The sequence below is a fragment of the Pseudochaenichthys georgianus genome, chromosome 7, assembly GCF_902827115.2.
Source record: "Pseudochaenichthys georgianus chromosome 7, fPseGeo1.2, whole genome shotgun sequence".
In the NCBI taxonomy this organism is placed as follows: domain Eukaryota; kingdom Metazoa; phylum Chordata; class Actinopteri; order Perciformes; family Channichthyidae; genus Pseudochaenichthys; species Pseudochaenichthys georgianus.
In genome coordinates, this window is record NC_047509.1 from 44,103,809 (window position 1) to 44,118,204 (window position 14,396).

The 14,396-nt window shown below is 44.6% G+C and overlaps 2 protein-coding genes across 2 annotated transcripts in view; one reads left to right on the top strand and one right to left on the bottom strand.

Annotated features, from left to right (window-relative positions):
• Positions 1 to 14,111, bottom strand: part of plcg2 (phospholipase C, gamma 2) — a 63,625-nt gene extending 49,514 nt beyond the window's left edge. Inside the window, 6 exon segments of the mRNA XM_034088158.2 lie at positions 249 to 333; positions 535 to 582; positions 1,416 to 1,509; positions 2,446 to 2,595; positions 8,580 to 8,771; positions 14,091 to 14,111. Of these exon segments, the coding sequence (XP_033944049.1) occupies positions 249 to 333; positions 535 to 582; positions 1,416 to 1,509; positions 2,446 to 2,595; positions 8,580 to 8,763 (561 nt within the window). The 5' untranslated portion in view covers positions 8,764 to 8,771; positions 14,091 to 14,111.
• Positions 6,066 to 7,150, top strand: LOC117449482 (uncharacterized). The gene is given in 4 exon segments (XM_034087191.1): positions 6,066 to 6,718; positions 6,720 to 6,740; positions 6,742 to 7,078; positions 7,133 to 7,150. Coding segments are annotated over 4 exon segments (747 nt in total). The 5' UTR covers positions 6,066 to 6,347.
• Positions 14,112 to 14,396: the final 285 nt, after the last annotated feature.

Sequence of the window (14,396 nt, forward strand, 5' to 3'; positions counted from 1 at the left end):
AGGAGCTGGAACATTTATGAAATTCCATATCACATAATGTCAAACTAGGCATGGATGATCTCTGATAGAATGTAACCATGCTATTTCCCTGTAGAGGAGATGGTCTGTCGGTTGTCCATGTGTATGCTGTCCATGTACTGTAGGTTAATGGTGTTTCTATATCACACACAACACTGAGGAGGAGGAGGAGGAGGAGGAGGAGGAGGAGGAGGAGGAGGAGGAGGAGGAGGAGGAGGAGATCAGAGCACCTGGAATTTGTCTTTGAGGGTGCGGGAGCTGGGGGCCTTGTAGTTGAGCAGAGCGAGCAGAGCCTTCAGCTCCTTCATGGAGATGCTGCGGAGGAAAGGAAGAAAGGCACATCAATATGATCCAACATGTATTAATACGTGTTATTGTGTGTGACGGTTAGGACTAAGGAAGGATTCTTCTTTTTCAGCAGCTATACATGCAGGTTGTGTCACATGTTTACACTTGGTTAGTTTGGAACACGTCCTCAGAGCTACGTGGCGGGCAACCAGATCACACATACACTACCTGCTGGTCTTGGTCTGATTCACAGAGTACATCTGCTTCCTCAGCCAACTGCAGGGGAACAAGAAGAGATCAGAGACTGGACTTCAGCACTGTGTGGATGTGGAGGGGTTCAGAGAAGTGCTGATGAGTCATATATCAAAAGCACTCGATGACAATGCGCATGTTTTTCACACATAGTGCATGTCACATGTGATGCAGATGACTGACGACATGTAGTCTTCCTCTGATGATCGACATCTGGTAACAGACAGGTGTGTGTGTGTGTGTGTGTGTGTGTGTGTGTGTGTGTGTGTGTGTGTGTGTGTGTGTGTGTGTGTGTGTGTGTGTGTGTGTGTGTGTGTGTGTGTGTGTGTGTGTGTGTGTGTGTGTGTGTGTGTGTGTGTGTGTGAGAGAGAGTCAGTCAGCTGATTGCTGGGGAAATGGTTGGTTGAAGGATAACATGAAGTCTAATGATGATGCACCGTGCATGTTCACATCATGTATACTTTGCATTACTTAATACCATTTTTCAAATATTTTATTTTTAACATTTTGGACAAAATAGCCAATTGTACATCGAGGTGCCCAGATGTTCCTGCCCACCTGTCCGATCTGAACATGCTGAGTACAATGTGATGTAGTAGCCTAATGCAGGTGTAAGACCATTGTGTTTGTATTGTGTTAGGTATGCATAGTTTTCTATGCATTGAGGGTTTTGGGGGGTTTGACCCCCAAAAACATGTTCGAACCCTAGGGGCTGGCTCCCCCAAAATAATTAAATAACCTAACCCTAACCCTAAAACCGAAATAAAGTAACAAAAAAAAGTAACTAAATCCGCCAGAAACACATGCATGTGTCCCGTTTCTCCCTTTGTGGAAGTGGGCGACCCTCGTGTGTGTACCTCTCGATAAGGACTGGAGTGGGAGCTTGCAGCGTCTCCTGCCTCAGCAGCTCTAGTCCAGTCAGCCATTTCTGGGCCTCGTCAACAGAATCAGCTGCAAACGAGCAGAACAGAAAGTGTAACTGTGCTGAACAGATGTATAGCACTGAGGTGATATGAGGAGAAGAGCATCGGCTTCATGAGTCAAACACTTTCAGATGAATCAACAAGAGGAAGGTTGTTTGACATTTCAACACTTGACTTCCTGGAACAAAAGGTGAGCTAAACACAAGATGTGGACATCACAGAGATGGAGTAAGGACTAGCTTAGCATGAACACTGAACAAATGCTTGCTCTGTAAAAAGGCTTCACTAAATGGAGCGGGAACTTTTCCATTCACTAACAACATCTTTGCAAATTCAGATTTGATACTGCAATTATAACCTAAGCTTGGCTGAATCTGTGAGCCCGGGCAACAGATGCTCCATAGATGTGCACACTCTGACAGGTGTGGGCCGTACTGCCGAACAGCAGCTACAGAAAGGGGTGCTAAACTGCCACGGTCCTCCTAATTGATCCATATAAGGATATATTGAGGACACATCCTGTCCAAGTAGATCACTTGAATGGAATAAGCCCCATTGCCTCTGTCTGTCTGTCTGTATATGGTTCTTTGTCTTTTCTTTACATTTCTGATGATAAAAAACTGGCAGTTGACGGATGAATAGACCAGTAATTGACCGCATAGGTAGCTAAGTTAGCATGCTAATGTCTAGCCTAGCTTGTGACACTAGAAAGGGTGTGCCAGATGGCCAGATGTTAGCTAGTAAAGTTCTGCAGTCTTGTAGTTTAGAATTTGCAGTGAAATGTCAGGTGTCAAGTATTTGGAGATAATGGAGATTTGTTTAAATAATGGTGTTTTATAACATCCAACATAAACGTAACAATGACTTTGACAACAAATAAATCAGGTAGCTACAATATGAAATATGAAGAACGATACTCGTCATGTGATAGTCGTGTTTAAAGCACACATGATGAGCAGCTCACCTCCCACACTGAGGGTGTTGAGCACAAACTGAGATCCGTAGAAGATGGTGAAGCAGCTGCTCTCATCGTGCTTGTCTTTGCCATCTTTGAAGCGCTCGAAGTCCTTGGAGTTCCTCCCTGGACGAACCTCTCTGATCTCAAACAGGTCCACTGAAACAAAGCACCGCCACACACACACACACACACACACGCACACACACACACACACACACACACACACACACACACGCACACACACACACCCACACACACACACGCACACGCACACACACACACACACACACACACACACGCACGCACGCACGCACACCCACAAACGCACACCCACACCCACACACACACACCCACACACACGTCTGCTGTTTTTTTTGTAAACAGATGTCGATCATCAGAGGAAGACTCAGTGTAATTATTCATCTGCATCACCAAACACGCGTGACAGATCATTTCCAGCTCACACACTGCCCCTCCTATAGTCAGCGTTCTTTAGGGCAGGGTTATTTTCACACTTTCACGCAGTAGCCTAATACTGGGAAGTGAATTATTATTAAAACAAACCTACATCATGTATCTTCACAGCTACATTACAAAGTCTTAGCAAATAAGGCTGTTGTCATGATGGAACTGAATGTGATATGTGATGCCCCTGTGGGTTCATCTGGAGAGGCTGTGCTGCATCCAGCCTCCTTGGTTGCAGTAACGCAGGGCACCTGGTCTGGTGCCCTGCGGGTATTAAAGCCTCTCTGTTTCTCCTACAGGCACCCGGTGTTGGTTGAGTATGTTCACTTGCTTCAACACTCTCACACGTCCATGCAATCCTCACCCTGCACTTACACTACTGATACCACTGACATCCACACCTCATGCTTCATTTGTTTTGCACTTAATTAATTTGGCTAATTTGGACTACCGTTGATATGGTGTGTCTCCTCTTTGTTGTGGCCTTTTGAGCCAGGCATAACAACTGGGGGCTCGTCTTACAGGTCATTGGTAGAAAGTGTAGTTGAAAGTGTGTGTAGTGCTCGGAGCACATGGTGTCGTTGAGCAGCTGATTGGTTGAGGTGGTCCAGCTGTGTGCTGGCTCTGCACTGCTATTGGGGGACACGTCATGTCTTCTGTGTTTCAGGAAGCCTCGGTGTTGGACAGGGCGGCAGGTTTTGTGTGCCAATCAGAAGCTAAGATGTTGCTGTTTGAAACGCTTTTGTAAAGGGATTTCCCCGCTAGGCTTAAGTGGCGTTTCCCCTTGGGTTGCGTCTGTTTGTTGTTTTCATAGTGTTGTGGCGACGTGGTTAGTGTCAGCTGTTTCCGGACAGCTGTCTCGGGGGCACGTCCGCGTGATTTTTGTTGGTGTTCCCTGCATGCAGGTCGCTCCGCAACTCCGCAGGGTTCCAGTGCGCAATTACCCGCCACATGAAGACGAGGTGGGATTAGGAAGATTCCCGTTAGGCAGTGAGCGGAACATTCTCTGTTGGGTTTGTCTTTTGCGTGTTGGCAGGTTAACACTTTGCTTTCTGATCGGGTATAGGTCATTTATTATGGCTTCTTTGTCGGCGTGTGTGGATGCGCCCTCAGTGTCTTTCGTAGATGATTGCCAGAAGGTGCAGTTGGTCGAAATAGCAGAGCACTATGACATTGCTGTTGTAGGGAGCAAGCGGAAAGATGAGATTAAAGCTGTATCTTTGTTTGAGCAGGGTGTGTTGCAGAAGAGTGAGTCTGGTGCGGCAGGGGTCGTGCCGGTAGTTCAGACAGCGGGTTTGACGTTCGAGCAGCAAAAAGAGCTTTTAGCCATGCAGTTTGAGCAGGAGGAGTTGGAGTTGAGGTTGGAGCAGGAGGAGTTGAGGTTGGAGAAGTTGAGGTTGGAGAAGTTGAGGTTGGAGAAGTTGAGGTTGGAGAAGTTGGAGCAGGAGAAGTTGGAGCAGGAGAAGTTGCCGTTGGAGAAGTTGGAGCAGGAGGAGTTGGAGCAGGAGAAGTGGAGCCAGAGGAGGTGCGAGCAGGAGAAGTTGAGGTTGGAGAAGTTGGAGCAGGAGAAGTTGGAGCAGGAGAAGTGGAGCCAGGAGAAGTTGCCGTTGGAGACGTTGGAGCAGATGAGTTGAGAGCCAGGAGGAGTTGAGCAGGAGAAGTTTGACAGGAGAAGTTTCAGAAGCAGAGGAGTTGGAGACAGGAGAGTTTGAGCAGAGAAGTTGATAGCAGGAGGAGTTGCGAGCAGGAGGGAGTGGAGCAGGCGGAGTTGGAGCAGGGAGAAGTGCGAGCAGAGAGAAGTTGCGAGCAGGAGCGAGTTGGAGCAGGAGGAGTTGGAGAGGAGGAGTTAGAGCAGGAGGAGTTGGAGCAGGAGAAGTTGGAGCAGGAGAAGTTGGAGCAGGAGGAGTTTGAACAGGAGAAGTTGGAGCAGGAGGAGTTGGAGCAGGAGGAGTTGCAGTTTGAACAGGAGGAGTTTGAACAGGAGAAGTTGGAGCAGGAGAAGTTTGAACAGGAGAAGTTGGAGCAGGAGGAGTTGGAGCAGGAGGAGTTGGAGCAGGAGGAGTTGGAGCAGGAGGAGTTGGAGCAGGAGGAGTTGGAGCAGGAGGAGTTGGAGCAGGAGGAGTTGGAGCAGGAGGAGTTGGAGCAGGAGGAGTTAGAGCAGGAGGAGTTGCAGTTTGAACAGGAGGAGTTGGAGCAGGAGAAGTTGGAGCAGGAGGAGTTGGAGTTGAGGTAACCGCAGCAGGAGGTAGAGAAGCGTGCTGGAGGTGGAGAAGATGAAATGTGAGGTGGAACATGCTAGATTACGGCTGATTGGCGAGGGCAAGCTTTCTTCCGATGGTTCGGCAGCAGGTAGCGGCGATGTTATTTCTTACTTGCGGTTGGTGCCAAAGTTTAATGAGCGTGACCCTGAATTTTTTTTCACCCTATTTGAGCGCGTAGCTGCGGCAAGAAACTGGTCAGATTCGGACAGGGTGCCGTTACTTCAGTGTGTACTCACTGGGCGAGCACAGGAGGCCTATTCAGCTATGTGTGGCGAAAATGCTTTGGACTATGCTAGAGTAAAATCAGCTGTGTTAAAATCATACAAACTGGCTCCTGAAGCGTATCGTCAGAAGTCGGGTCAAGGGGGATAAGCAGACACATGTGGAGTATATCCGTGATTTGACTTCTCATGTTCAGCGGTGGTGCGCGGCAGCAAAGGTTGCCAGTTTTGACGGTCTTTGTGAACTGATTGTATTGGAACAGTTTACAGATGTTATCCCTCAGCGTGTGGTCACTTATGGAAATGAGCAGAAGCCTTCCACCGCGCTTAGAGCTGCTGAATTAGCGGATGATTTTGTGTTGACGCATAAGGGCAGTTTTACAGAGAAGTGTTCTAGGGGTGATTGGAGACGTGGAGAAGATGGTGGCTATGCCCGCGGTGGTGCAAAGTTTCCACCAGGCTCCTCCCGTAGATGTGCAGGTCCGGGGCGACCCGAGGGGGCCAGAGTGGGTCTATGTAGTTATTGCCGAGGAGAGGGTCATTAGAAGGAGCAGTGTCCGTTTCTGGAACCTGAGGGGAAGCCTCGTTTTTCATCACATGCTCCAGCCATGTGTTCTGCCGTGTTGGTTAAAAAGCCGTTGGGTGTAGGATCGGGCATGGTGCCTGATAAGAAGCCGGTTTGTGCCGATGTGGGTTCTGGTTTTGAACCGTTCATAACGGAGGCCGTTGTATCGGTAGTCGGTAGTGACAAGTATCTTCCAAATAAGGTGTTGCGTGACACAGCAGCTAGATACTCATTTATTGTTGAGTCAGTGTTGCCTTTCTCGACAGACTGGGGACTTTGTGCTGATGAGGGGCATGGAGATGGGCTTGATGTCTGTGCTACGGCATAAAATAGTGCTGGATTGTGAACTGGTGCAGGGAGTTGTGTCTATTGGCGTGCGTCCCGCGTTGCCACTTGATGTCAACGATCTCGCTGGTAGTGCTGTGTGGGCTGGGGGCCGGTGGCATCTGGGAGCCAGGTGAGAGCGCTTTGCAGTTTCCAAGGGTGTTTCCAGTTTGTGCTGTTACGCGTGCGCAGAGCCGTAGGATGTCTGCTGACCCGCCTGTTTCGGAGTGTAGAAAACGTGGTGTTGAACAGGTGGTCTCACTGCCTGATCTCCCTTCGTCTGTGTCAAAGGAGGAGGAAGACGAGGAGAGTCTTCCTCCCTCAGAGATCCTGGATATATTCGAGCAGTGTCTTGCTCAACTTGTTCAGGACCCTTTACTCTGTGATCTGCCAATTGTGGTACATTTGGAGGAGGTTAATTCCCAGATTGCTTTGGAGTATGCTCATGACTGTCAGGGTTTTAAAGGCAGTCAGAGATTATGCCCATAGTTGTGGTGCAAAATGCAACCGTCTTGGATCTGAAGAAGGCCAGTGATGACAAGATGAGGCTTAAGGACTATGGGATCAGAAACATGGACGAAGTGACGTTCAAGAAAAGACATCTGAAAAAAGTCCATACTGGACACACACCTGGTGGTCAATATACACAGGAGGATGTTGGTTTGTCGTGGATCCCTTTGGGGCTCCGTCTTAAGGGGGGGGGCTGTGCTGCCCCTGTGGGTTCATCTGGAGAGGGTGTGGCTGTGCTGCATCCAGCCTCCTTGGTTGCAGTAACGCAGGGCACCTGGTCTGGTGCCCTGCAGGTATTTAAAGCCTCTCTGCTCCTCTCTGTTTCCCCTCTCTGCTTTCTCCTACAGGCACCCGGTGTTGGTTGAGTATGTTCAGTTGCTTCACTTTGTGCACTTCAACACTCTCACTCATACACGTCCATGCAATCCTCACCCTGCTCTTACACTACTGATACCACTGACATCCACACCTCATGCTTCATTTGTTTTGCACTTAATTAATTTGGACTACTTGCTTTAATAAACATCTCTTGTTAAACCGTTGATATGGTGTGTCTCCTTGTTGTGGCCTTTTGAGCCAGGTCATAACAAATAAATGTCCTCTCAAATTGAGACGAGTCAGTGTCTATACTGTAGGTGAGCATTTCCTGTGGTTCATATCTTCACAGAAAGGAAATAAACAATATATCATTGTTTTTATGGGAACTCATGCTTAAACAACCTTTTCAGAATTAATTCTGATAAGTCCTTTATATTTGGATGTCATTATGGTATGGATAACTCATATACTCGCATAACTGTATTATTTAAATGGTTGCTTGAAATATAAGAGGGGTGAGTCGAAACCTGGCCTCTGGGTCTTTATTCTCCTTTTTGGGGGCTTCCTTTTCCTCTAGTGTTTTATAAAGACTTTCCGTCCAAAGGGAGTTTCTCTCTTCCTTTATAATAACTAATATCATAGCAGATGACACAAAACAGTGTATACATACTGCTTTGTGGATAATACAACTTTGCTATCGACTATTGTAAATCCTGAACATGAATGTTTATGTCCCCGAGTGTTCATTATAGGAAAAATACTGGCGCCCCTCTTTTAAAACATCCCTGTCGGCATGAAACAGTCATTGAAACAGTTGTATTTTAAACTTTCGACTCACTGCATCAACCAGAGGATGCATACAGTCGTACACGGGCACAAAGAACTTAAAGTACCAAAAGTATAAGTACCTATTGTGCGGAATTTCAGAATCATATTAAATGACTGGATTATTTTTGTTCTATGCATTAAAGTACTAATACTTTTAATGACTTTATAGTCTGCTGCTGGATATTTAACCTTTAATTATATATCATTGATTTGTTTATTTAGTTTAAGCTAATATTAACTTAAATCTGTAAAGTAACTAACTATTTTCTAATGGAATAAAAAGTACAATGTTGGCTTCCAAATAGTAGTGGAGATGAAGTATAAAGTGGCATCAAACCCCACGGCAGTCAGCATGTCGTTGTGTCCCTGAGACACTTCAAAGTGCTCCTGTGGGGATCGTCCACAGTATTGAGGATGTAAGTCGCTTTGGATAAAAGCGTCTAACAAGTGACATGTCATGTAATGTAATCAAATAAAAATACTTAAGTAAAGTACAAGTTCCCCAAAATCGTACCTAAGTACAGTACTTGAGTAAATGTACGTATTACACCGCTGCAGACACATGAATACTAAGAGGGGCTTTAAAGGTGGTCTGAACAATACTTTATAAACTAAGATGTTAATATGTGTCATTGTTAGTGTACTCACAGACACCGTCGGTTCTATCCGCGGTGCGCGTCCAGGCCACCTGCCGGGTCTCCATGATGACCTGCACAGTGAGCCGCTCCGCCTTCTGCCGGAACACCGTCATCACCACGCCCATCTCCAGGTCCCGCTTTATCAGGGTCTTCTTGTACTCTGTCATCTCGCCCTGCTGCCCCCAACCCGCCATCTCTGAGGCTGAGACAGGGGACACAGACACTCATCAGTCCCTTATGTTGTCCATAATGAAACCAACAAGCAGGTAGTCTATCTTTTTTCATCTGCCTTAGGTGTTTTGGGTAGAGTACACACATTCTTAAAAAATGATCCACCAATTAAAAATCTGCTCAAAGATAGCTAGCTCTAAAAGGGATACATAAAGGTCAGTGAACTTGCATCGGCGACTGAGCCAGTGGATATAAACATGCTATTTAGCCTCATAATCATCATTCAAATAAACTAATGAAGATAACTGGTTAGGATAGGGTTAGTAACTGAAGTTATTCCAACTTTCCAACTTTGAAAGCTGTTTGTATGAAAGGCTCCCCATAACCACCTCTTTGCTTCTGGGGCTTAATGCACCATAAGGGTTTTCCCCAGTCTTCTAACATCGTGGCAATGGAAACATGTTAGCAGCGGGGACTTTTTGTCATGTTCACCAATTGACTTTAAAGAACTCTCGAGAAATGGACTTCTTATATAACTACTCTTTTAGGTAATAATAAACCACACAGGTTACGAGACTTTTGTTTTGGTATGGCTGACATATTGGAATCAGCCTGGGTCCCAGGGGGTCTTACACATCCACATCTTTTCATTCTTCCTCCTTTACTCTGGCCTGCTCCTTTTCAAATGGAATAGTTCACAGCATGAAGCAGGACATGAGCCATTTCACTGGCATGAGTACTATTGTTGTACTAAAGTACTTCATCTACTCTGAGAACATTTTCAGAAATTATGATACACCAAAAAGTGAGAAGGAAATGTTTAAAATGTGTTCGAAGTAATGAATGTTATACAATTTAAAATGTAAAGTATATTTTCAGAAAAATGTGATAAAGCCAAAATGTAACTTTTGGCGGTCAGCAATGTTATATATCTGTTATATATCTTTGTGATTTGTTTTGTTGGGTTTTTGACACAGCTTGTCTAAAACCCAGCAGTGTTATGACGCTGACTCAGACTTGCCACATCTTCTCCACTGTTTCCACACCATATGACCTGAAATCCTGCACACCAATGTGCACATGAACATTTCAGAGAAGAGAGTGCAGACACAAAGTGAGCCTCGTAGTGACCTCACAGTCCCCTGTCCTCGCTGAGTCCTTCACACTGTACAACACTCAGGAGCTGAGCTCATGCATCAAGGTTCTGATAGGGCCCCAACACCAAATCCAAATCACTGTTACAGTCTTCAAGAGCTGAAGTGTATTCATAGTCTGTAGACGTGAAGGCAGCTCAAAAAGGTGAATAAAACAAGAGGACACACATGTTCATTACAACAACCAGGATATCAGCCAACAAACTGTTCGGCCAGCATCTTCATATACACTGAACACAAATATAAATGCAACACTTTTGTTTTTGCTCCCATTTTTCATGAGATGAACTCAAAGATCTAAAACATTTTCTATATACACAAAATAACCATTTCTCTCAAATATTGTTCACAAATCTGAAACAATCTGTGATAGTGAGCCCTTCTCCTTTGCCGAGATAATCCATCCACCTCTCAGGTGTGGCATATCAAGATGCTGATTAGACAGCATGATTATTGCACAGGTGTGCCTTAGGCTGGCCACAATAAAAGGCCACTCTGAAACGTGCAGTTTTGCTTTATTGGGGGGGGTCCGAAAACCAGTCAGTCAGTATCTGGTGTGACCACCATTTGCCTCACGCAGTGCAACACATCTCCTTGGCATAGAGTTGATCAGGTTGTTGATTGTGGCCTGTGGAATGTTGGTCCACTCCTCTTCAATGGCTGTGCCAAGCTGCTGGATATTGGCAGGAACTGGAACACGCTGTCGTATACGCCGATCCAGAGCATCCCAAAAATGCTCAATGGGTGACATGTCCGGTGAGTATGCTGGCCATGCAAGAACTGGGATGTTTTCAGCCTCCAGGAATTGTGTACAGATCCTTGCAACATGGGGCCGTGCAATATCATGCTGCAACATGAGGTGATGGTCGTGGATGAATGGCACAACAATGGGCCTCAGGATCTCCTCACGGCATCTCTGTGCATTCACAATGCCATCAATAAAATGCACCTGTGTTCGTCGTCCATAACATACGCCTGCCCATACCATAACCCCACCACCACCACCATGGGCCACTCGATTCACAACATTGACATCAGAAAACCGCTCACCCACACGACGCCACACACGCTGTCTGCCATCTGCCTTGAACAGTGAAAACCGGGATTCATCCGTGAAGAGAACACCTCTCCAACGTGCCAGATGCCATCGAATGTGAGCATTTGCCCACTCAAGTCGGTTACGACGACGAACCGGAGTCAGGTGGAGACCCCGATGAGGACGACGAGCATGCAGATGAGCTTCCCTGAGACGGTTTCTGACAGTTTGTGCAGACATTCTTTGGTTATGCAAACCGATTGTTGCAGCAGCTGTCCGAGTGGCTGCTCTCAGACGATGTTGGAGGTGAACATGCTGGATGTGGAGGTCCTGGGCTGGTGTGGTTACACGTGGTCTGCGGTTGTGAGGCCGGTTGGATGTACTGCCAAATTCTCTGAAACGCCTTTGGAGACGGCTTATGGTAGAGAAATGAACATTCAATTCACGGGCAACAGCTCTGGTGGACATTCCTGCTGTCAGCATGCCAATTGCACGCTCCCTTAAAACTTGCGACATCTGTGGCATTGTGCTGTGTGATAAAACTGAACATTTTAGAGTGGCCTTTTATTGTGGCCAGCCTAAGGCACACCTAGTGCTGCGTACCTGGACTCACATTCAGGTTCAGGTCCGGACTCAAGTCCAGAGGTTCAGGTTCAGGTCCGGACTTATAAGTCCGGACCTGAACCCATGGCTTGTGTCAAGTTGTGTGAGTAACTAAAGTGAACTTATTGTGAGCTAATTATCAATTGAAAATTAACTCATAATCAACTCAAATTCAAACTCATCAGGTTTATTGTGCTCCCTTCCAACTTGTGTCTACATTTCTCTACAAAGTACAAATGTGCCACTTAGTCTACAAATGACTTATGACAGCAACTACAGTGAACTACTACAAAGTTCAAACATTTATTTCATTTACCAAACTAAAGTAACCAAACAGTCCCTGAGCTGACTGAGCCTAAATCCCTAAAACGTTGCTGAAAGGTAGAGTGTAGAGTAGACTATACGCATCACACTGTTACACGCCTAATATACAGTATAGGCTACACTCTAGTGACTGTACAGTCAGAGTGTACTGTACTGTCTGTGCACCATGTATTTTCTACAACTCTACAATACATACTGTTAGAAATTAAAATCAATGTTGATATGGCGTAATTTTGAATTAAAAACACTAATTTAAATCACTTTTATTCTGAAAAAACCGAAAGTTCACACTATTAACTTAAAACTTTTATTCTGAAAATTCTTCACTTCCGGTTAGCATTAGCATGTGGCGAAATTCTACGTTTTCAAACCGTAAATCGAAGGTGAAATGACATGTGATGTTGTACACTGAGCACACTGGGATTAGCACTCATTTATTGACGCTGAATAACGTTTATCAGGGAATGTTTAAATAACCACAGACACCAGAATATACGTAAGTGCTAGTTTTTTTGCGAGTCCAAGTACCGGTTCCTGACGTTCCGGTTTTAACCGGACTTGAACCGAAACTTTTTACAAGTCCAGTACCGGTTCGGCGTACCGGTACGCAGCACTAGGCACACCTGTGCAATAATCATGCTGTCTAATCAGCATCTTGATATGCCACACCTGTGAGGTGGGATGGATTATCTCGGCAAAGGAGAAGTGCTCACTATCACAGATTTTTTCAGATTTGTGAACAATATTTGAGAGAAATGGTTATTTTGTGTATATAGAAAATGTTTTAGATCTTTGAGTTCATCTCATGAAAAATGGGAGCAAAAACAAAAGTGTTGCATTTATATTTTTGTTCAGTGTAGATATAGACACTGTTCAGTCACTCATTGTTTTGTGAACTACAGCATTTCATTTAACATTTCAATCATCACCCTCTTGGTCTTTTTGTGGACGGTGGAGCAAAGTACAAGTGAACGCTGCTGAAGACAATTTGAGACGACCAAAATGTTACAATTAACTTCCATGTAGTCAAACCCCACTGTAAAACGGTTCAAGCTTTACAACAAAAATACGGACAAGTCCCAAACCCAAGCCCAGAACAAGAGCGCTTAAGCCGCAGAATTACAACTTCATGGTCAGTCACATTGTCTTTAGGTAAATGAAGTCCCTCATCACAAAACAATTTCCCTTTCAAATTTGAAATGTAAATGTTATACCTCTGTTTGTTCCAGGGATGTTTGGATTGTGGGCCCTCCCCCTTCAGCTGAGGGTCCGCAGAAATATCACATACTTTCCCCCACGTACGCAAGAGCTAATCATTTGAAATGCGATGTTAGAGCTCTGAAATACACGTTATTGTGACCGTGCTCTCTCTCTACTTCACTTCATGATATTATAATCACTCTCTTTTCCTCATTTCCATTCACTTACTTATTCTCTATGTCAATCATTCATTTCATTCCAACAGTTCAGTGCTTGAAGATTTTGTGCGGAAAAGTATAGGCATTGGTAAAAATAAGGATGGAATGGGATTACCTTGAATGTACGATTGTTGCTATGGATACTGTCATGAGCCTTACAGCAGATGTGTGTCAATGAAAATGTGGCTCCCTATGCAACAGTGCATGTTTTTATGACAAACGAATTAGGGCTTTGTAGTGCAGTGATGATGTCATAAAGACGTGAGTTAGAAATAGTGTGGGCACACAGATGAGGGGAGAGTTGAAGGTCAATATCTAATATTTAACTTGCAAATGACCGGAGAGATATCAAAACAACACAGAGACACTGGATTGCTGTTGGATTACATTTGAGATAAACATTACATTTTCTTATATATTTTTATTTAAAATAAAAGGAATATTGTGGAATATAGGCAAGTAAGAACCAATTATAAGGCCATACGTACGTTTAGAAAATTGTTGAAATATACCCCTTTCTTCATTTTGAGATATATTAGAGAACTGCTCTGATCCATATCATTATATAAAGTTTTAACATAGTATAATGTGTAGTGTTAATATTCATTGTCTACCTTTTCTACACTGAAATATATTTTTAAATGGAATATAATATACAATATGTATAACAACATTTCAATGTTAATTTCACCTGCCAAAAGGTTAAGGCAGAGGTCATTTTAGTACAAACCTTTTCAATGATACCATTGATTAAACACGATGGAAATGATCTATTAACTTCAGGGTCTTCAATACAATGAGCACACAAACAGTACCTGGGCTCTGGCTATGAGGTTGTTAGAGCTGTTAGCTGTTGGTTGTTAGCTGTTAGCTGTTAGCTGTTGGTTGTTAGCTGTTGGTTGTTAGTTGTTAGCTGTTGGTTGTTAGCTGTTAGCTGTTAGCTGTTGGTTGTTAGCTGTTGGTTGTTAGCTGTTGGTTGTTAGCTGTTGGTTGTTAGTTGTTAGCTGTTGGTTGTTAGCTGTTGGTTGTTAGTTGTTAGCTGTTGGTTGTTAGCTGTTGGTTGTTAGTTGTTAGCTGTTGGTTTCAGACAGGTTTTTATACTGACATAAAAATAGATATTA